This window comes from Saimiri boliviensis, chromosome 1 (genome assembly GCF_048565385.1).
Source record: "Saimiri boliviensis isolate mSaiBol1 chromosome 1, mSaiBol1.pri, whole genome shotgun sequence".
In the NCBI taxonomy this organism is placed as follows: Eukaryota; Metazoa; Chordata; class Mammalia; order Primates; family Cebidae; genus Saimiri; species Saimiri boliviensis.
In genome coordinates, this window is record NC_133449.1 from 53,063,771 (window position 1) to 53,086,388 (window position 22,618).

At 49.1% G+C, this 22,618-nt stretch overlaps 1 protein-coding gene across 2 annotated transcripts in view; it reads right to left on the bottom strand.

Moving 5' to 3' along the window:
• Positions 1-22,618, bottom strand: part of TCF7L1 (transcription factor 7 like 1) — a 181,602-nt gene continuing 158,984 nt past the window's right edge. For both annotated transcript variants that reach the window (XM_039477072.2, XM_039477088.2), the window contains 8 exons: positions 7,808-7,940; positions 6,407-6,509; positions 6,071-6,154; positions 5,010-5,153; positions 4,059-4,218; positions 3,866-3,973; positions 2,728-2,803; positions 1-1,345 (listed from right to left, as the gene is read on the bottom strand). In XM_039477072.2, coding sequence (XP_039333006.1) covers positions 912-1,345; positions 2,728-2,803; positions 3,866-3,973; positions 4,059-4,218; positions 5,010-5,153; positions 6,071-6,154; positions 6,407-6,509; positions 7,808-7,940 — 1,242 coding nt within the window. In that variant the 3' untranslated portion in view covers positions 1-911. The remainder of the gene's footprint in view (positions 1,346-2,727; positions 2,804-3,865; positions 3,974-4,058; positions 4,219-5,009; positions 5,154-6,070; positions 6,155-6,406; positions 6,510-7,807; positions 7,941-22,618) is intronic.

Consider the following 22,618-nt stretch of genomic DNA (forward strand, 5'->3'; position numbering starts at 1 on the left):
TCTTGCAACTGCAATTTTATTTTCTTTTGTGAAAATAAACAACTGGGAGTTTAAATTGCTCCAAAAACCATAAAAACAAAAAGAAATACACACAGAAGAAGCATGTGAGGTGATGGGGAAGGGAACAGGGTCTCTAGAACTTTGGCAGATTGTGCTGGCATGGACCCAGGTGACAGGAGCCAGACCATGGGGCCAGTCCTGCCTGCCACTGTGGGACCGTGAGGGGATGATCGCCACTGGCAAGGACGGGGAGAACACAGACTTCTTCGCTGAGGAAGTGGCAGGCACCTTGAGTCCCTTTAAATGTGGGGGTGGGAGGAAACCATTTCAGAGGACCACTTTCTCCATTGAAAGCTGGGGCTAGCGGGTTCTGGCCCACTGAGGGAGGGGACGCTGGTGGCAGCAAATCAGGCCAAGATGTCTTCTCACATGGTGACAGCCTCACACTGGGCAGAGGACAGAGGACGAAGAAGAACCCATGGTATTGGGCAGATGATGAAAACTTGGGCTGGGTCACAGGAAATATCGCAATGGCAGAGATGCAGATGGAGTCGGGGAAGCTGGGAAGCTGGGGCGGGTGGAAGAGAGAGGAGGCAGAAAATTGGAGAGAGGTAGAGAGAGGCGCCCTCTGCCCAGGTCCATCCGCCACAGCACCGAGGGATGAACAGCATGCTACTTTTCAGTTCTCTTTCTTATAAAGGTTTTTTTTTTGTTGTTTTCTTTTGTTTTTTAAAAAAGCCTTAAGATCAGCTACTGGTTACATCTACAAACTGTAAAGTGCTGTTGTTACCAGCCACTTTACAGAACAGTCCAGAGTGGTCAAATATTGACCAATAAAGTCTCCTTTTTCTTTTTCTTCTGAATTACTACTCGATGAGTCACGTGACAGCCTGCAGGGGCCAGGGGGCAGCTTAGTGGGCAGACTTGGTGACCAAGGAAAGAGGCTGGGCCTGTAGCACCGGGAGGGCCTGGTGGGCATGGAGCGTGGCAGGGAAGGACGGGGGAGAGGCCAGCAGAGCTGTGGGCATGGACCCAAGTGGGAGGGGCCGGGATAGGAGGGGAGGCTGGCTGCCCATCTGCCCAGAGGAGGAGGCTGCAGCCTTAGCGGACAGGAAGGCAGCGGAGTGGAGAGCCAGATGGGCCCGGGTTTCTGGCTTGGTGGTGAGGGAGAGGGGCTGGGCTTGCTCCGAATGGGTGGCAGCAGGGGCGGCTGGTGAGGCCAAAGCTGCAGAGGGGGTGGCCGGAGAGTCCAGCATGCTGCCGTGGGAGGAGGCAGGGCTGTCACAGGGCTTCTCGGGGGGCAGGTACTGAACACATGGCTTCTTGCTTTTGGAGGCCAGAGCACCTAGAGGGGAAACACAAGAAAGAGTGAGCAGCTATAGCTCTGGGAGAGGCTGAGGAACAGCCCTGGCGACACATGTGCTTTGGAGACACAGGGATGCCTTTGGCGAGGGCCTGACATTACTTCTAAGCCTTTCAAGACTAGGAAACTGGCCGGGCGCGGTGGCTCAAGCCTGTAATCCCAGCACTTTGGGAGTCCGAGGTGGGTGGATCATGAGGTCAAGAGATCGAGACCATCCTGGTCAACATAGTGAAACTCCGTCTCTACTAAAAATACTAAAAAATCAACTGGGCATGGTGGCGCGTGCCTGTAATCTCAGCTACTCAGGAGGCTGAGGCAGGAGAATTGCCTGAACCCAGGAGGCGGAGGTTGCGGTGAGCCGAGATCGCGCCATTGCACTCCAGCCTGGGTAACAAGAGCGAAACTCCGTCTCAAAAAAAAAAAAAAAAGACTAGGAAACTGCACAAAAAAAAATACCCAGCACAACAGAGAAGGGACAACGCCCACACTGACAAAGACCCATCCAGCATCTGATCGGAGGGAAGACAGCCCACCCTCCTTTCCTAAAGCTCTTCGCTTTTGGGATGAATCTCCAGTTTGCTTTGAAATCTTTGGCTTATGCTATGAATGCAGTCAGAGAGAGCGCATGCCTGATGGTGGGTTGTGCGGCATGCACAGGTTCCACTCACGTGCACTCTTATGTGCATTAATGGAAAGAAGGAAGGAGGGAGGGAGGGAGGGAGGGAAGGAGAAAGGGAGGGAGGAGAAAGATTGAAAGCATTTTATGTCATACAAGAAGCTATACACTTGTCCTGGAGTGAGCATGAGATGGGGGCGTGATGTAAACATTAATACTCGTCACAGAGTGAGCATCTTTCTGTGCTAGGCGTGATTCTGGTATAAAGAGATTTAGTACATATTTTTGACACAGAGTGCCTCCTAAACCCAAGCAAACTATTTTTTCTGATGTTCAATCAAAGAAACATCAAAGGAACCCCTGACTCTCCTGGGTCGACTGGCAGGTGGGATGTCAGTGGCTCACGTGGTGCCTTCCTAAGGGTATTTCAACGACAATTTCAACCACATTCCATTAACCCTCAGGTAGGATGATTCGCTTTTCAACGGAATCACAAAGTGCCCAGGCTTTGAAGTGACAAAATCCTGGAATCAAATCCTACCACCAGCACTAAAGCAGAGCGACTGGGAAAATGCCTTAATGTCTTGGAGCCTCTTAAGTGGCCATCTCTAGAAAGGGGTAATAACAAGACCCGCCCGTGAATACTGAGGCAGAAGCCCTGGCCCGTCAGGGACCCAGAGACAGCAGAGGTGGGCATGGCTGTGATGGGTGGAAAAGCAGGGCAAGAAGGCAGTGCCCCTGGACGCACCTTCTGCCTCCTGGACTTGCTGCTGTGACTGTGTCTGGGACAGCTGCTTTTCTCTCTTCCTCTTCTTTTTCTTACCCTGGAAAACATGGCCAAAGGAAGAGGTAAGCTGGGAGAGAAGAATGCTGGCTTCTCAGGGGCTCCCAGATCAGGGAGAGGACAGGACGTTGCCCTTACTGCTCTTGATCCCTCAGGGAAGGTGTGGAGAGACAGACGACTCAGACCCCCGAGGGAGCCAGGAGGCAGAGGGAACCCTTCCTCCCCAAACAAATGTGTTTCCCCTCCAGGTTGGTACCCAGGCCTTCTTGGAAGGCTTCTTCCCTCCACTGCCCTTCAGACTCTGTCCATTTCCCTCCTTGGAACAACAGTGCTTCCTGATCTTCTCTGAGGGGTCCCAGGTCCCTCTGAAAGTCTGATGCAGCTGTGGATCCTCTTACCAGAAAAAAAGCATGCATGCCAAAATCGGCCTGGTTTCCTCGAGTTTAAGGACACGCCCCCTGAGGCTCACGCACTGGTCTCTGAACCCTGGGTTAGGAGTGGCTAAGGACACTCTTTCCGCCACAGCTAGCCCTGTGCCCTGTGTTATGAAATCGAGGGCAGAGTCCAGTTCAAACGGAAATGCACAGTTCAAACGGAAATGCACAAACTTAAGTCCGTCCTCAGGACCTCTTGTTGACCTCCTGAGAATTAAAATGCATTCCTTATTTCCAGAGAAGTATGGGCTTCTCCCTGGTCTTAAGAGTCCTCCATAGGCCGGGTGCAGTGGCTCACGCCTGTAACACCAGCACTTTGGGAGGCCGAGGTGGGTGGATCACCTGAGGTCGGGAGACCAGCCTGACTAACATGGAGACACCCCCTTCGCTACTAAAAATACAAAAAATTAGCTAGGCATGGTGGTGCATCCCTGTAATCCCAGCTACTTGGGAGGCTGAGGCAGGACAATTGCCTGAACCTGGGAGGCGGAGGTTGCGGTGAGCCGAGATCACGCCATTGCACTCCACAATGGGCAACAAAAGCGAAACTCCATCTCAAAAAATAAAAAAGAGTCCTCTATAAATGTAGTCGCCTTCCTTCTTACTTCCTCCTCTTGCAGAGGCTGCTCCTGGGGTCTGAGTGTGCCCTGCCCAGAGCGCGCACTTACGTAGTTGTCCCGGGCTGACCAGGTCGGGTAGAGCTGCGAGTGAAGCTGCCGCTCCTTCCGAGCCAGCTCGTAGTACTTGGCCTGTTCTTCTCGAGACAGGTTGTGCCACTGGGGGAGAGAGGGTCAGAGACGACAAGGGGCCATCAATGCAGGGATGCTGCCCCACGGCCTGGAGGATGAGGGCAAGTCTTACCTTTCTTCCCAGGATCTGGTTAATGGCTGCACTTTCCTTCAGGGTGCACTCGGCCACCACCTTGGCCCTCATCTCCTTCATATACAACATGAAGGCATTCAGAGGCTTCTTCACGTGGGGCTTCTTTTCCTCCTCCTTTTTCACGGTGACTGGTGATTTCCTGGGAAGGCACGCGGTTGTAGGTTAGCATGTGTCAGGTGTCACGCAACTCATCAGTCCGTGCCTGTCACTGAGATGAAGCTGATTGTCTCTGGGGAGGGGTGGGGCTGCCAGGGTGCTTATTCCAGTGGCCCCAAGGCTGCGTTCAGCACCTGAGCACCTTTCTCTGGTAGCTTCCCACCTCTGAACAATCTCCAAGCCAGACTCTTTGAAAATCTACTCTCTAATTTCCAGACAGAGGAGCAGAGTGTGGTGTGGGCACTGAGATGAGTTCTCCCTGGAGCTGGTCATGGTGACAGGACAGTGTGGGACGTTCCGGGCAGAACCAAGGGGGGTCTCCTGGGTTCTCCAGGGAGCACTGACTTTGGCTTCCTGCCATCTTCATGGCACACGGGCAAGGTAAGGGCCCTGGTGCTCTGCTCAGCTCAGCCACCAGCCCACCACGAGTCCTTAAAAAAACAATCTCCTTTCTGAGCCTCACCTTTTCATATGTCTTATGGTGGGGAGGAGGGGAAGCTAAAAGCTTTCTCAGGTTCTCTTCCAGCCTTTGACACCTGAGAGTAAAATTTTCTTTAACGGTAGAGAAAATGCACCACGTCCCTGCAAGGACAGGGACCCAGAAGGTCAGAGAGGGTAAGTCCCAAGGGAGAGGGAGGGCCTGGCTGGGGAGGCTGTGCTGCCTGCTGAGTGACATTGAGGGAGAAGAGTAAATGGCATTTGCTTCTCAGAGTGTGGCCACTCTCTCCACAGCCCACACCCTCCCACCCGCAATCCAGGCTGCTGCCTACTTACGCGCTCACCGCAGGGCTCAGGCTGGGTGGTGCCGGTTCCTGCTTGACGATGGGGGAGACGATGGCGGGGTGGGGGATCCCTGAGGTGGGCAGGCCAGGGTGGGCAGGAGCCACCATGTGAGGTGAGAACCGACTGGAGACCAGGCTGTGCACCAGAAAGAAACGAATAACAACGGCGGGGTTCAGGCTGCATGCCTGCCGCCCAGCAGAGGACACGGTGGCACTCTGTCTGGGGGGCACAGGCGTGTTAGTGGGGCAGAGTCTGGGGACTAGACGACTATTTGTTGTCTTCTAGAAAACCAGGTTTGGGGGATGCCTAATGACTCCTCCCTCTCCCCACAAACACCCAGGCTGCCTCTGTGGTGCTGGAAGTAGGTGGGATGAAACACACAAAAGGGGTGGAGGGTCAGAAGCAGGGCACGCTGAGGGAAAAGAAGGGCGTAGGTTGCGGGCTGCATTTCCTCTGTCTGCAGAGGTCCCACTGTCAGGCAGAGCTGGTCCCTGAGACACAAATCCCCTTTACTGACTCCTCTCCTGACATGGTTTCAGGAAAAATTCATCTTCTCCCAGTCTCTGGCTTTAGTGTGACAGACAGTCCTCGACTTAGAACTTTTTGATTTTACAATGGTGCAAAAATGCTATGAATTCAGTATTCTCCTTGACTTACACGGGGTTATGTCCGAATAAACCCATCATATATTGCAGATATCTTAAGGTGAAAGTTGCGTTTTCATGTACTATGGGTTAATCAGGATGTGGTTCTATTCTAAGTTGGGGAGCACCTGTCTTCAGGTGCTTCTGCGCCACAGCCCATGGCAGGAGGCGGAGTGCTAGGGCTTTGGCATCCTTCTCTGAGAGAGATGGGGACCAGCGATCCTGTGGTCTCTGTTCTGACATGGGGGTGGGCAGGCACGGGACATGAGAAGGTGCTTGATCGAAGAGAGGTAGGGGAAGGGTGAGCCCTGTGCCTGCTCATTCATTAACTGGCAAGAGCTGTTTCGTGGTGAGAAACTGTGCGGTCGCTAAGACAAACGCGTGCACAGCCGCGGCCCCAGCGCTCACCTGGACATTGACGCATTCATGGCGAGGGCAGGGTAAGGGTGCCGGAAGCCACCAGGAGGAAGAGAGTACATGGGCTGGCCTTGCCTGTGAGGGCGAGGAAATCCGGTCAGCACATTGGGAAAGCGCAGGGCAGGGGAGGAGAGGAGCTTGGGAAGAGGGGATGGGAAATACGGGAAGGAAGTGGGAAGGTAGAGCGGGGCCCAAGCTGCCCAGGTGGGAGCAGGGAGGCGCGTCCTGGGCTTGCCCCTGAGGGGCTCCACTGTGCCGCGCACAGGGCACAGAGGCAGAGCTCAGCATGAGGAGGGAGCAGGGGAAGACAGGCCATGGGCTCCTTACTGTGGCACGAGCCAGCCAAGGGGGTGGGCGATTTGTCCGACAGCTCCAGGAGACAGCGGGTAATACGGTGACAGCTCGGTTGGGTGAGGAGGCCGCGGGATTCCTGCTTCCGAAGAGAGACGTGTCAGACTGTCTCCTGGCCCTGCCCGAGCACCTTAAAGAACATCAAATGGGAGCGTCCCATCCTATGTCCCTGGTGCTCTGGAGCCTGGCAGGAGCCTGTCTCATCATCCTTGCCCTCTGTCACCTCCCTAGCAGCTCTCACCAGTCAGACAAGGACATATTCAGGGGAGGCAGGACTATGGTACCCCCTCTCTAGCTGCCCAGATCCCATCTCTGTGGGCAAGAGTACCTTCCAGCTGGCTGTGACACAGGAGCCAGCGCCCTGGAAGAGCGGGACAGGATCCATAAGATCAATGACAAGAGTCATTGGTGAACTAAGTCTCTGGAAAGCCTGCCTCATTCATGGAGAAATAAACTTTGGATTCCTCCTCCACATGTGTCTTCCTATTATCTGTAACCTGTAGTGACTGTTATTTCTCCAAAGAGCGGCCCCAAAAATGCTTTGCCTTCCCCTGGCAACACTGTAGGAACGTTGTGAAGACAGTGGCTCCCTGGAATGGACTGGTCTGGTGGGCAAGTGAAAAAAAAAAAAAGCCAGCTCAGGTTGGGCACAGTGGCACACACCTGTAATCCCAGCACTTAGGTGAGTTGATTGCTTGAGCCCAGGAGTCTGAGACCAGCCTGGGCAACACGGCAAAACTCCATCTCTACTAAAAATACAAAAATTAGCTGGGCAAAGGCATGGTGGTATGCACCTGTGGTCTGCGTGACTTGGGAGGCTGAGGTGGGAGGCCTTCTTGAGCCTGGGAGGCCGAGGTTGCAGTGAGCTGAGATCACACTACTGTACTCCTGTGCGGGTGACACAAGAGTGTCATAAATAAATGAATAAATGAGTAAATAAATAAATAAATGAATGAATAAATGCCAGTTTGGTCTCACTGCTTTATGGTTGCACTTACATGTCTGCGTAGACTGATGAATCTATTTTAAAATGTTCGGTTTAGGGCAAATGTGTCTTGGAGTGGGGAAGCACAGCCCACATCTGGGCTCGACTTGGGAAGGGCCACCCCAAACGCGGCCTGTGGCCAGGCCCTGTGCTTTATTTACCCCATTTAATTCCCTCTGGGTCTAATAATGATCCTATGGTGTATAGAAAGTACAGGGTAGGCACAGATAAAAAAAATCGACAAGGCTAAAGTAAGCAGGCAAGGTCCAAAGACTCCTGAGACTCAGAGCCATGGTTTGAACCCAGGTCGGCCTGATTCAAGGGCTGTTATGTTCTGGCAAGAGAAGCCCGCCCGCCCTGCAGCAACACTGCCTGAGCGGCAAGCGACTTACCTGTCTTTGGATCGATCTCTGGGGAGAGGTGAGTGGGCGGGGAGCCGGGGGAGAAGTGGTCATTGCTGTAGGTGATGAGGGGAGTCAGCGGATGCATGTGATGTGGGTGCTGAACGACAGGAACTTTGTTAGACTGAAAGAGAGAAAAAAGACCAGAACAGTTGCCAAGGAGATGGAGAGTACCATCAGCTGTTCCTTACACAATCAAGTCAATGCCAGGTATTTTCCAGGCAACATCCCATTCAGTCCTCAAGACAGTCCCTGAGAGATGACAGCAGTGGACACAGCAGAGAAGGAAGCAGAAGGACTTGAGGAGTGGTCACGCCCACCTGCCAGCTTCTCCCCCAGGACAACCCGCCATTGCTCTCCTCATGTGCGCTGTGTGGGAAACACTACAGGCTGCTGAGGGATGATCTGCACTGTGTTATCTTGCTGAATCTGAGAAGGTTTTGGTTGGAGTGCAGTGGCGCAATCTTGGCTCACCGCAACCTCCGCCTCTCAGGTTCAAACAATTCTCCTGTCTCAGTCTCCCGAGTAGCTGGGATTACAGGCGTCTGCCACCACGCCCGGCTAATTTTTGTATTTTTAGTAGAGACGGAGTTTCACCATGTCAGCCAGGCTGGTCTTGAACTCCTGACCTCAGGTGATCTGCCTGCCTTGGCCTTCCAAAGTGCTGGGATTACAGGTGTGAGCCCCTGCGCCTGGCCCTGAAAAGTTTTAGCACACATTTTCCAAATAAACTTCATACAAAGAGTCTCTCTCAGGTTCAAGTCTGGGACTGCGAACAGAGCAGAGGGAGAATTGCCCCCATTAGACCTCATACCATGAAGTCTCCTATTCAGGTTTTACAGGCACAACCCCAAAGCACTTAAACACTTCTCTCTGTGGCACTTTACTCTGCTGACGTAACTACCACATTTTGTGTAAAACACTACGAAACGGAGGGAGCACCATTATTTTATAAAGCTACTGAAAAAGAAAAACGCTGGCACATCACAGACACATCTTCAGAGATGGGAAAAAACCTGTACATCCTAGAACTGGCAAACTGAATTAACTTTTTGTTTTTACCTAATCTGCCTTATCCATAGGCTTTTTAGTATAAAAACATCTACACGTCATTGAACCCTGCACCACAAACACAGCACTAGGCATAATGTCTAGTCCTTATAACCCAGAAAAGAAGCTGTGATTACCCCCATTCCAGAGATGAGGAAGCAGCCCAGAAAGATTACGTGACTTAGCCTGGAAGACAGTGAGTGAGTGGCAAAGCTGGGATTCATATCAGCTGTTTATGGCTCTAATAAACAAGAATGTTTTCTCTTGTACAACCTGCCTCTCCCAGAACCTTCTCAAAATGTTTCTGTCACAGAGAAAGGACGGACATTATGATACATTTTTCCATAATAAGATAAATGAGCTACAAGTGGAGAAGAGATTTGTTTTTAAAAGAGATTTGTGGCCTGGCACAGTGGCTCATGCCTGTAATCCCAGCATTTTGGGAGGCTGAGGCAGAAGGATCACCTGAGGTCAGGCGTTCCAGATCAGCCTGGCCAACATCGTGAAACCCCATCTCTCCTAAAAATACAAAAATTAACTGAGTGTGGTGGCGTGTGCCTATAATCCCAGCTACCCAGGAGGCTGAGGCAGGAGAATCGCTGGAACCTGGACTGCAGAGGCTGCAGTGAACCGAGATTGCACCACTGCATTCCGGCCTGGGCAACAGAGCAAGACTCCATCTCAAAAAAAAAAAAAAAAAAAAAAAAAAAAAAAAATTTGTAAAAAAGATGATTTTGGAGGTGACCCAAGGTTTACAACTGCAAATGGCTATCTTCCTGTTTGAATTTTTCATTTCGTAGATTCCACGAACCTTTCCTTTCCTTTCATGTGGTACCTATTGGGTACTCAGAATGCAAACTCCAATCCCTGCATTTCCTGGGTATCCTTGAGCTCACCACAGCCTTGTTCCATTTTCAACGTGCAGAGAATTAAACCGTTCATAACCATGACCACCAGATGGCGCCAGCACATGGCTGGACCCTGCTGGTGGCTGGTGGGCTCACTGGATGTTTGCAAAATGAATTTAAAAATTCCTGTCTTGTTACTGTTTTCACCTGTTCAACTACTGGTTCATGATTATATCTCCATACACACAAACATACAACACAAACAACAGTATTAAAAATTATTTTAAGCCGGGCGCGGTGGCTCAAGCCTGTAATCCCAGCACTTTGGGAGGCCGAGGCGGGTGGATCACGAGGTCAAGAGATCGAGACCATCCTGGTCAACATGGTGAAACCCCGTCTCTACTAAAGGTGCAAAAAATTAGCTGGGCATGGTGGCGCGTGCCTGTAATCCCAGCTACTCCGGAGGCTGAGGCAGGAGAATTGCCTGAACCCAGGAGGTGGAAGCTGCGGTGAGCCGAGATCGCGCCATTGCACTCCAGCCTGGGTAACAAGAGCGAAACTCCATCTCAAAAAAAAAAAAAAAAAAAAATTATTTTAAGATCAGATTTCTAGGAAGTCAAGCTTTGTCTAAAGGGTGACTTTTAGTATTGTAAATGCAATAGAATTATTACCAGAGTAAAACCAAATAATCACAATGAAAAAATACATAAACTCTATAATTTTAAAAAAGCCTAAATAGAGGCACACCAAAAAATGTAAACAACAATTACGTTTCAGTGGTGAAACTGCACGATTCTGTTTTTATTGTCTCTCTCTCCATATTTTCCAACTTCACTTTCACCATGATCCATTGCTTAAAAAAATATGCTACTAATAACACAAATTTTCTAAGAAAGAAATGCAAACTCTATCATAACTGTATTACAAAGCATTTAGAAAACATAACGGCACCATCCTAACCCTGTCACTATGGTCATTTTGGCACACCTCCTTTAATTAAGACTTTCTATGCATCAGTTTTTTTGTTTGTTTTTTTAAGACAGGGTCTCACTTCATTGCCCAGGCTGGAGTGCAGGGGTGCAATCTAGGTTCACTGCAGCCTTTGTCTCTCAGGCTCAAGCAATCCTCCCACCTTAGCCTCCCGAGTAGCTGGGACTACAGGTGTGCACTACAGTACCCTGCTATTTTTTTGGTAGAGACGCGGTTTCGCCACGTCGTTCAGGCTGTTCTTAAACTTCTGAGCTCAAGCAATCCACCCACCTTGGTCTCCTAAAGTGCTGGGATTACAGGTGTGAGCCACTGCACCAGGCCTCTGCATCAGATTCTTATTTTATTATTTTGAGATGGAGTCTCTCTCTGCCTCCCAGGCTGGAGTGGAGTGGCGTGGCGTGATCTTGGTTCACTGCAACCTCGGCCTCCCGTATTCAAGCAATTCTCCGGCCTCAGCCTCCCAAGTAGCTGGGATTGCAGGTACCCACCATCATGCCCGGCTATTTTTTTTTTTTTTTGTATTTTAAATAGAGATGGGGTTTCATCACGTTGGCCAGACTGGTTTCCAACTCCTTACATCAAGTGATCCACCTGCCTTGGCCTCCCAAAGTGCTGGGATTACAGGTGTGAACCACTACGACCAGCATCTGCATCCGTTTCAATTTACATTTATTTACATCATTTATAGCTGTCTTAGAAACAGGTGATAGTACTAGGAAATCCTGATTGCTCATATGCTGTAGTTTGGCCTGGTCAGAAACTAGCTAACAACACTCAATGGGTAACAGAATTAAGTATTTGGTTGGTGCAAAAGTAATTGCAGTTTTGGCCATACTTTTAATGGCAAGTCACAATTACTTTTGCACCAACCTAATACAAAGTAGGCAAATTTATATTTGAAGATCTATGCATAGTTGTCTGAATGCTGTGTGAGTTCTTACTGTTCCCCACTAGGTGGCATCATTGTCCAGAAAATGAACCAGGAGGGAAGGCGGGAAGTAGATGTGGCCTCCCAGAAATAAGGTTCTCCTCCGAGGCTTCTGTCCCAATAAAAGTTCCCGCTCTTTTCTCTCCTCAGCTGCCCCCAGAGGCAGGATGTTCACAGCATAAACCCAGACTAAGGACTAGGAATGCAGGGAATCACCGCACACCCGTCCATAGATAACCCCGATAGGGAAACACACACAAGCGTGGGCACAGATGTGTGTGGCTGGACAGCTGAAACCAGAGGCATCCAAAGGGGCCCTCAGAGCCACCTCAGACCTAAAATCTTCAGGCAAGGGCTGCAGGCCAGCTCTTTCTAGCTCAGGTGTTTCCTATTTCAGTCTGTTTCTAGAGCTGGTACAAATCAAAGGTCTGTAAACTCTGGGCACCCTAGGAAGCGATGTGTCATTCTCTCTTACTTTTTTTTTTTGAGATGGAATCTTGCTCTGTTGCCCAGGCTGGAGTGCAGTGGCGCGATCCTGGCTCACTGCAACCTCCGCCTCCCGGGTTTGAGTGATTCTCCTGCCCCAGCCTCCCAAGCAGCTGGGACGACAGGTGCCTGCCATCACGTCCAGCTAATTTTTGTATTTTTAGTAGAAACGAGGTTTCACCATGTTGGCCAGGATGGTCTTGATCTCTTGACCTCATGATCTGCCTGCCTCCCAAAGTGCTGGGATTATAGGAATGAGCCACTGCACGTGGCCTTTTTTACGAGATGGAGTGTTGCTCTGTCGCCCAGGCTGGAGTGTAGTGGCACAATCTCAGCTCACTGCAACCTCTGCCTCCCAGGTTGAAGTGATTCTCCTGCCTCAGCCTCTGGAGTAGCTGGGATTCCAGGTGTGCACCACCACACCACGCCCGGCTAATTTTCGTATTTTCAGTAGACGGAGTGGGGGTGGGGGTTCACCATGTTGGCCAGGCTAGTCTCGAACTCCTAACCTCAAGTGATCTGCCCTCCTTGGCCTCCCAAAGTGCTGGGATTACAGGAGTGAGCAACCACATCGTCCAGTCCTCGGTCCTCTCTCACTCTTGGGGACTTACTTTCAAGTTCAAAGTGAAGCCAACTCCCCACAGCACCTCCAGACTGAACATCTGCCCCTCCACGAGCCACCCCCCAAAAAGTTCTGCCTGCCACTCCGCTAGCTGCCTCTCCTAGTAACTTGAGGCCAAGCCACTGGACTCCTATTGTTCACTCACCATTCTCTTTTCTTCTTTTTTTTTTTTTGAGACGGAGTTTCGCTCTTGTTACCCAGGCTGGAGTGCAATGGCGCGATCTCGGCTCACCGCAACCTCCGCCTGCTGGGTTCAGGCAATTCTCCTGCCTCAGCCTCCTGAGTAGCTGGGATTACAGGCACGTGCCACCACGCCCAGCTAATTTTTTTGTATTTTTAGTAGAGACCGGGTTTCACCATGTTGACCAGGATGGTCTCGATCTCTCGACCTCGTGATCCACCCGCCTCGGCCTCCCAAAGTGCTGGGATTACAGGCTTGAGCCACCGCGCCCGGCCTTCTCTTTTCTTCTTAACCCAAATTTCAGGGGTCAGAAGTATAAGGGCTTCTAGTACAGGCAAAGATGATCCCTAACTTGGTAATTACCATCACTCACCAAGAAGTCACAGGCTGGACAACAGACTGCCCAGGTAAGAGGCTTGGAGTTTCACTGAATTGCTCATTGTACCTGACTTCGCATATTTATGAAATGTTTGATTTTTCTTTTTTCTTTTTTTCCTTGACATGGAGTCTAGCTCTGTCACCCAGGCTGGAGTGCAGTGGCACGATTTTGGCTCACTGCAACCTGTGCCTCTCAGGTTCAAGTGATTCTCCTGCCTCAGCCTTCCGAGTAACTGGGATTACATGTGCCTGCCACTATGCCTGGCTAATTTTTGTATTTTTAGTAGAGATGAGATTTCACATGTTGGCCAGAGCGGTCGTGAACACCTGACCTAAAGTGATCCACCTGCCTCGGCCTCCAAAAATGCTGGGATTACAGGCGTGAATCCCTGCACCTGGCCTGAAATCTGTTTTATCTACATTCAGTTATCTGTTTACTGATGGAGGCAACTTTCTCTTTTGGGTACCAGAACTATATCCAAGAGACTATGCCTAAAAGTAGGGTTTGGGGGAAAAGGAAACTAGAACTGTTCCTAAAACATCAGCCCACTCACAGCGCTGCACATCCCCACAGGAGGGAAATGAGATTTAAAAAGGTCCCAGAGGCCGTCAGTGGACCTATTCCTCTCCATTCAGGGATCTCTGCTGAGGCTGTCCAACTGCAGACCGGGGACCTCCCGGGATCTGGCTCCAGGTGCAGTAATCATTCTGATCCTTGTATTTGGGACAGATAATCAGTGAGGCCAGCGGTCTCTCAATTTCTTTGATCACGCAACCCAATCAGTCAATCAAAAGCCTCAGTTTTGCCATGTTCTCTTCTTGCTTGGGCTGTTATTAGTAGTCTTTTTTTTTTTTTTTTTTTTTTTTTTTTTTTTTTTTTTTTTTGAGACAGAGTCTCACTCTGTCATCCAAGCTGGAGTGCAGTGGGTGTGAACACGGCTCATTGCAGCCTTGACTTCCTGGCTCCTGGGCTCAGGTGATTCTCCCACCTCAGCTTCCTGAGTAGTTGGGACAACAGGCACATGCCAGCACACCTGGCTATGTTTTTTGTATTCTCTGTATAGAGATGGGCTTTCACCATTTTGCCCAGGCTGGTGCTGAACTCCTGGGCTCAAGTGATCCACCTGCATCAGCCTCCCAATGTGTTGGGGATCAAGGTGTGAGCTGTCACACTTGGCCAGTATTTTCTTCTTTTTTCTTTTGAGATGGAGTCCCGCTTTGTCACTGAGGCTGGAGTGCAGTTGCACAATCTTGGCTCACTGCAACCTCCACCTCTCAGGCTCAAGTGATTCTCCTGCCTCAGCGTCCTGACTAGCTGGGATGACAGGCATGCGACACCACACCCAACTAATTTTTGTGTTTTTGGTAGAGACGGGTTTCACCATGTTGGCCAGGCTGGTCTCGAACTCCTGACCTCAAGTGATCTGCCCGCCTCAGTCTCCCCAAGGGCTGGGATTATAGGCGTGAGCCACGCCATCTGGCCTTGGCCAGTATTTTCAATCTAACGTTTGTTGCAGGAATCTGTCCAAGCTACTTGTACATTTCCTTGACGGTTATTTTTGTTAAAACTAAATAACCTGTAAGCCTTCTTAGCTGGGCTCAAGTAAACTAAAATATACTGCAGAATAATGAAAACCAATAAATAATTACCCCACAATGAGGAGCTGCCAATTTCTTCAGCAAGCCTCATATTCCATGCAATAAAGAGTGATTTCTTCCTAATGATTTCAGATGAAAACATACCAATGACTGTCTGTTCCCCCTTGTCCCCAGTAACTCAATGGAACATCTTGTGCCTGCACTCCTTTTTGGAGATAACCAACTGGATTCTCTAGTCAAGCCTACTGGACAGAGAACAACTTTCTTTGCATAGATCTCATTCCAGGCCCTAGAAAGCTGTTTCTTTCTTTCTTTCTTTTTTTTGAGACAGAGTTTCGCTCTTGTTACCCAGGCTGGAGTGCAATGGCGCGATCTTGGCTCACCGCAACCTCCGCCTCCTGGGTTCAGGCAATTCTCCTGCCTCAGCCTCCCGAGTAGCTGGGACTACAGGCACTCACCACCATGCCCAGCTATTTTTGTATTTTTAGAAGAGACGGGGTTTCACCATGTTGACCAGGATGGTCTCAATCTCTTGATCTCATGATCCACCTGCCTCGGCCCCCCAAAGTGCTGGGATTATAGGCGTGAGCCACCGCACGTGGCCTAAAGCTGTTTCTTAAATACATTCCTTAAATGTCTGCTTTCTATCTCCACACATCAGCATGCCACTTAACTAAGTATTCTAAGGGAACAACTCTGTTTCCTGTCTTCTCTTACGGTCCTCAAATGCCATAGTCTCCTCACTACTTTCTGGCCACCTGCTTTTAAATTTCCCCTCCTCTCCCTTCCCCTCCCCTCCCCTCCTCTCCTCTCCTTTCCCTCCCTCTCTTCCTTCCTTCCTATTCTCCCCATGTTCCTTCCTTCCCTCCCTCCCTCCCTCCCTCCCTCCCTCCCTTCCTTCTTTCTTTCCTTCTTGATGCAGGGTCTTGCTCAGGACTGGACTGCAATGGCACAATCAGCTCATTGCAGCCTTGACCTCCTAGGCTCAAGGACCCACCTCAGCCTCCTAAGTAGCTCTGATACAGGTGTGCATCACCAGGTCCAGTTGATATTTATTCTTTGTAGAGATGGGATCTCACAGTTCTGCCTAGGCTGGTCTTGAACTCCTGGGTTCAAACATCCTCCCGCCCCCACCTCCCAAAATGCTGAGATTACAGGTGTGAGCCACCACATCTGGCTCTTGCTTAAAATTAGCAAAATAGGCCGGGTGCAGTGGCTCACACCTGTAATCTCAGCATTCGGGGAGGCTAAGGCGAGTGGATCACTTGAGGTCAGGAGTTCAAGACCAGCCTGGCCAACATGGTGAAACCCCATCTCTACTAAAACTAAAAAACTAGCCATGCATGGTAGTGAGTGCCTGTAATCCCAGTTACTCAGGAGGCGGAGGCAGGAGAACTGCTTGAGCCCAGGAAACGGAGGTTGCAGTGAGCCAAGATTGTGCCAATACATTCCAGCCTGGGTGACAGAGCAAGATTCTGTCTCAAAATAAATAATTTTAAAAATTAGCAAAATATTCCAGAAAGATCTGCCTGGTGAAGAAAATAAGGTTAAAGGATTTACATAAAATAGAAGCAAGGGCTACCAGGAACTTAATTAAAGATGGAAAATAAATCTCTCTCTGTACACACACCCACACACACCCACCCCTTACTCTTTAATACTAAGGGCAAAATGTAACCTCTTTGCTGATTCTGTCATACTGTCCCATTAAGGAGATTCCTCTCCTTGATCTAAACACATTTCCTATACAGAATTTTCCTCTACTGAGAAATGGGACTTCACAATTTTTTTTTTTTTTTTTTTTTTAAGAGATGGAGTCTTGCTCTGCTGCCCAGGCTGGAGTGCAATGGCGAGATCTCAGTTCACTGCAACCTCTGCCTCCCAGGTTCAAGTGTTTCTCCTGCCTCAGCCTCCTGAGTAGCTGGGATTACAGGTGGCTGCCACCACGCCCAGCTAATTTGTGTATTTTTAGTAGAGGTGGAATTTCACCATGTTTGTTGGTCAGTCTGGTCTTGAACTCCTGACCTCAAGAGATCCACCCCTTGGCCTCCCAAAGTGCTGGGATTACAGGCTGAGCCACCGGTGCCCGGCCCTTCACACTTTCATTAGTTGGTTAAATGTTTGTGAGGAATCTGTAGGGCAGGCACCAAGTCGGGCAGCCAAAGGGGAGGAGGCCGACAGAGACGCAAAGGGCCTGGGTGTCTGATGATGTCGCTGGGTTGCTGAACTACCTGGCCCTGCAGAAAACATGGATCACAACAATAAAAAAGAACACGTACTTTCGGACAGACAATGTGCCATGTACTGTTCTAGGTCTTGTGGAGCCATAGAGAATCTATTTAGGTAAAAATACCTATTTTCATGGTACTTGATATGGTTTGAATGTCTGTCCCCTCCAACTCATACTGAAATGTGACCTCCGTTGTTGGAAATGGGGCCTGGTGGGAAGTGTTTGGGTCATGGGGGCAGCTCCCTCATGGGTGCTTTGGTGCCCTCTTCATGGTAATGAGTTCTCATTCTCTCCTGTGAGATCTGGTTAAGAGTATGTGGCCCCTCCCCCGCCCCTTGCTCCCTCTCTTGCCGCGAGATGCACCTGCTCCCCCTTCGCCTTCTGCCAGGACTGGAAGCTTCCCGAGGCCTCACCAGAAGCAGATGTTGGCCTCACACCTCCTGTACAGCCTGCAGAACCATGACCCCAAATAAACCTCTTGCTTTATAAATTACTCAGCCTCAGGCATTTCTTTATAACAATGCAAATGAACTACCACATTACTTATGTTCTAGTTGCGAAGACAGACAATAATTAAAACATATATTAAAAATAAAATAGGCTGGGTGCAGTGGCTCATGCCTGTAATCCCAACACTTTGGGAGGCTGATGTGGGCAGATCACTTGAGATCAGGAGCTCAAGACCAGCCTGGCCAACATGGTGAAACCTCATCTCTACTAAAGATACAAAAATCAGCCAGGCATGGTGGCAGGCGCCTGTAGTCCCAGCTACTCGGGAGGCAGGAAAATTGCTTGAACCTGGGAGGCAGAGGTTGTATTGAGCCAAGATCACAGCACTGCACTCCAGCCTGGGCAACAGAGTAAGACTCTGTCTCAAAAATAAATAAATTAAAAAAAATTAAAATATTAGATAAATAAGTCTATTAAAATATTTTAATATGTTAAAATACAAGAAAAATCAAGAGAAAGTAGAAAAAAAATATAGAAGAGGTAAGTAGGTGAAACAAGCTGTTTCACAGGATGACCAGGGAAGGCAGCAATGAGAAAATGATGTTTTTTTGTTTTGTTTTTCTGGAGACAGAGCCTCACTCTGTCCCTTAGGCTGGAGTGCAGTGCTGTGATCTCAGCTCACTGCAACTTCTGCCTCCTGGGCTCATGGGATCTTCCCACCTTAGCCTGTAGCTCGCACTACAGGAACACAACACCAAGCTGGGCTAATTTTTGCATTTTTTGTAGAGATGGGGTTTGCCATGTTGCCCAGGCTGGTCTTGACCTCCTAGACTAAGCAATCTCCCTGCCTGGGCCCCACAAAATGCTGGGATTACAGGTGTGAGGCACTGCGCTTGGCCTGAGAACATGACTTCAAAATGACTGAAAGAGGTGGGCAGCTGGACACGTCGACTGTGGGGAAGGACATTTTGGCCCAAGAAACACCAGTGCAGTATGCCCGGCTTAGCATGTGTGAGGACACACAGGAAGCCAGCGGACTGCAGCAGAGAGGAGAATGAGGGTCTGTACACATGTGTCAATAAATACTGTCTGAGCTCCTGAAAGCAGCGTGCTGCAGGCTACGAAAGATGTGAAGGCAAGTCCAGAGTCCGCAGGGCAACAGGATAGAGAAAATGCTCAGGGAACTGGAATGTGTCTTCAGGGCCTTCTGAGCAGTGGCATGTTCTTGAGGTCTTTGGAAGTGGGGCAGGGTTTGCCATTCCTGGGATAAACCTTTCCTTACCCAAACTCTTCTTTTCCCACTGTTGGCTGGCATGAAGGGTGGCCAAAGACAGCCCTAAGGTTACCTTTATTTTTGTTCCTTTGGCATTAGCCTTTTTTTCTCTACTGCATGGATGCTTGAAGGAAAACATTTCTTTTTTTTTTTTGAGACAGAGTCTCGCTCTGTCGCCCAGGCTGGTGTATAGTGGCGCAATCTCGGCTCACTGCAGCCTCCGCCACCTGGATTCAAGTGATTCTCCTATCTCAGCCTCCCGAGTAGCTGGAGCTACAGGCACATGCCACCATGCCCGGCTAATTTTTGTATTTTTAGTAGAGACGGGGTTTCACCATGTTGGCCAGGATGGTCTCGATCTCTTGACCTCGTGATCCGCCCGCCTCGGCCTCCCAAAGTGCTGGGATTACAGGCACCCGGCCACAAAACACCTATTAATTACAAAGGGAAAAACTGTTACCTTAAGGTGGAAATGTTTGGCGGACACCACCTCATCTAAACAATTGAAGCTAACATCACTAACAGTGGGGCAAATGCAGACTGTAGGGCTGCCTCCTGAAGTCATGTACTGAGGATACAACTTCGGTGCGGTGACGTGCCCGCCGAAAATGCACCATCTGAATCTAATCATGACGAAACATCACACAAACCCAAACTACGGGACATTCTACAAAACAGCTGGCGTGTGCTTCTCAAAAAATGTGAAGGTCAAGAAAGGCTAAGAAAGGCTGAGGACCTCTGCTGGATTAGAGGAAACTAAAGAGACATGACAGCCACGTGCAATCCATGATGCTGGGTGGAAGCTGGGACCAGGAGAAAACACACAGCTACCATGGACATTATTGGGACGCTGGCCAAACTTGAATCTCTATTGTGAGTTCGATAATAATATGAAAAGTTAATGTCACTGGCTGGGTGTGGTGGCTTGAGCCTGGCATCCTGGCACTTTGGGAGGCCAAGGCAGGTGGATCACTTGAGGTCAGGAGTTCTGAGACCAGCCTGGCCAACATGGCGAAACCGAGTCTCTCCTAAAAATACAAAAATTAGCCGGGCGTGATGGTGGGAGGCTGTAATCCCAGATAACTCAGGAGGCTGACGCAGGAGAATCACTTGCACCCAGGAGGCGGAGGCTACAGTGAGCCAAGACTGCGTCGCTGCACTACAGCTTGGGCGACAGAACAAGGCTCCATATCAAAGAAAAGAAAAAAAAGTGAATGTACTGTGATTACTTAAGACAATGCCTTTGTTCTTAGGTAATATAACTAAAATAGTTAGTGTTAAAGGATCACAATGTTTCCAAGTTACTCTCAAACTTTTCAGAGAAGGAAAAAAAGATAGATAGATAGATCGATAGATAGACAGCGAGAGAAAAGCATAAAGCCCAGAGGAAAAGAATGTGTGAATTTGAATAAAGGTTATATGGGAGTTTCTTGTATTATTCTGGAAACTTTTCTGGGAGTTAAAATAATACCCAAATAAAAAGCTAAAACTGTGTATTAAGAATTACAATCAATATTGAGGGTAGTACAGAGCACCAACAAGATACGCTATGGGTTTTGGAGTTTTCTGCATCTACACAGGTATACTGGTAAGAAGATGGAGAAACTATGTACAATTTTATTAAACTTCTTTTTTTCAGACAGGGTCTCACTTGGTCACCCAGCCTGGAGTGCAGTGGCACGATCATGGCTCACTGCAGCCTCAACCTCCTGGGCTCAAGTGATCCTCCTACTTCAGCCTCCCAGGTAGCTGGGATTGCAGGTATGCGCCACCACGGCCAGCTAATTATTTTTATTTTTATTTTTAGTAAAGATGAGGTCTCACTATGTTGCCCAGGCTGGTCTTAAACTCCTAACTAAGCTCATGTGATCCTCCCACCTCGGCATCCAAAGTGCTGGGATTACAGTTGTGAGCCACTGTGCCTGGCCATGTGTACAGTTTTAAAAGGGAAATTCCAACAAATATTCTTGAGAATTGGCATGTTAAGCAGTATCAGGTTTCTCAGCTCAAAGCTGGGGCAAAGCGACTGATGCTCTTTAGGATGGCATCCAGCACTGGCTCAGCAATCAATAATCTGACACGAAGCTCTACAGTTTGCTTCTGAGAGTGACCCAATTTGCAATGCTAAAACTGGGTGTTTACCAGTGCAGACAATGTCCCTGTGCCAGTGGTTCTCAAAGCTCAGTCTCCAGACCAGCAGCATAAGCATCACCTGGGAACCTGTCAGAATGCAACTTCTCAGGCTTGACCTACAGCAACCCACTGAATCAAACTCTGGAGTGGAGTCCAGTGATTTGTGTTTTACTAAGTCCTCCAGATGACTCTGATGCCTGCTGAGGTTTGAAAACCACGGTTCTAGAAGTGGTTCTCAAAAGCACTGCAAAGTTGAAATCATCCAGAGAGCTTTAAAAATTCCCAGTGCTCAGGCCACATCTAAATTCCATCAGAAACTCTAGGGGAGTTTCTGATGGAATCTATTCAGTAATCTGTTTTAACAAGCCCAGATGACTCCGATGCCTGCTCAAGAGACCCACCAACAGGATGATAAGGACAATGCTGCCGGTGTCTAAACAGTCTTGGTAGGGTCCTTCTAATACTGAGAAGATGCCAACCAAGAGAAATTCTGATTTTGATTGTGCTGAAGAAAGTAATTGAACATGAGACTGTTAACACTTGCAATAATAATTTTTCTCTGTGTAGAGTATGTTCTACACAGGATCTCAAATGATAAACAAGATCAGTAGGTCAGGATATAGCCATGTGTTTGCTTTTATTATTTATTTATAATTCGCTTTCCTTCCCTTGCACCAACAGTATTAGACTTGCCCCTATGCATTAGTCTGTTCTTGCATTGCTATGAAGGAATTTCTGAGACTGGATAATTTCTTTTAAAAAAGTGTGGGGTGGGGGGCGCGCTTAATTGGCTCACAGTTATGCAGGCTGTAAAGGAAGCATGATGCTGGCATCTGCTTGGCTCCTGGGGAGGACTCAGGAAACTTTTAATCATGGTAGAAGATGAAGTTCAGCAGGTACATCTTACATGGGGGAGGAGGAACCAGCGAAAGAGGGGGGAGGTGCTGCACACTTTTAAATGACCAGATCTTGCAAAAACTCGCTCACCATCACAACAATGAGATGGTGCTAAACCATTCATGAAGGACCATGCCCGTGGTTCAGTCACCTCCCACCAGGCCCTACCTCCAACATTGGAGATCACAATTTGATAAGAGATTTGGGTGGGGACACAGCACCATATCACCCTATGAGTTGCTCTGACCAAGGGAATATTAGCAGACATGAAATGAAGTGAGAGGAAGCTTTCAATATTCCTCCTTTCTTTTGCGTCTGGCACATGCCCTGGACAGCCATTGGTCCTGGGATAAGAGCCATGTGTAGAAGACCTGAACCGCCCCCCTTCACAAGCTAAAAGAGCCACTCCAGGTGACCCACAGGGCTATGAGTGGAAAAAGAAATGTTTGCTAATGTAAGCCACTGAAATATTTGTTACACAGCATTATCAAAGAAATAGTTGACGTGGGCTGGGTGTGGTGGCTCATGCCTGTATTCTTAGCACTTTGGGAGTCCAAGTGGCCAGACTGATTGAGCCCGGGAGTTTGAGACCAGCCTGGTAAACATGGTGAAACCCCGTCTCTATGAGAAATATAAAAAAGTAGCTGGGCATGGTAGTGCATGCCTATGGTTCCAGGTACTCGGGAGGCTGATGTGGGAGGCTCACTTGAGCCTAGGAGATGGAGGTTGCAGTGAGC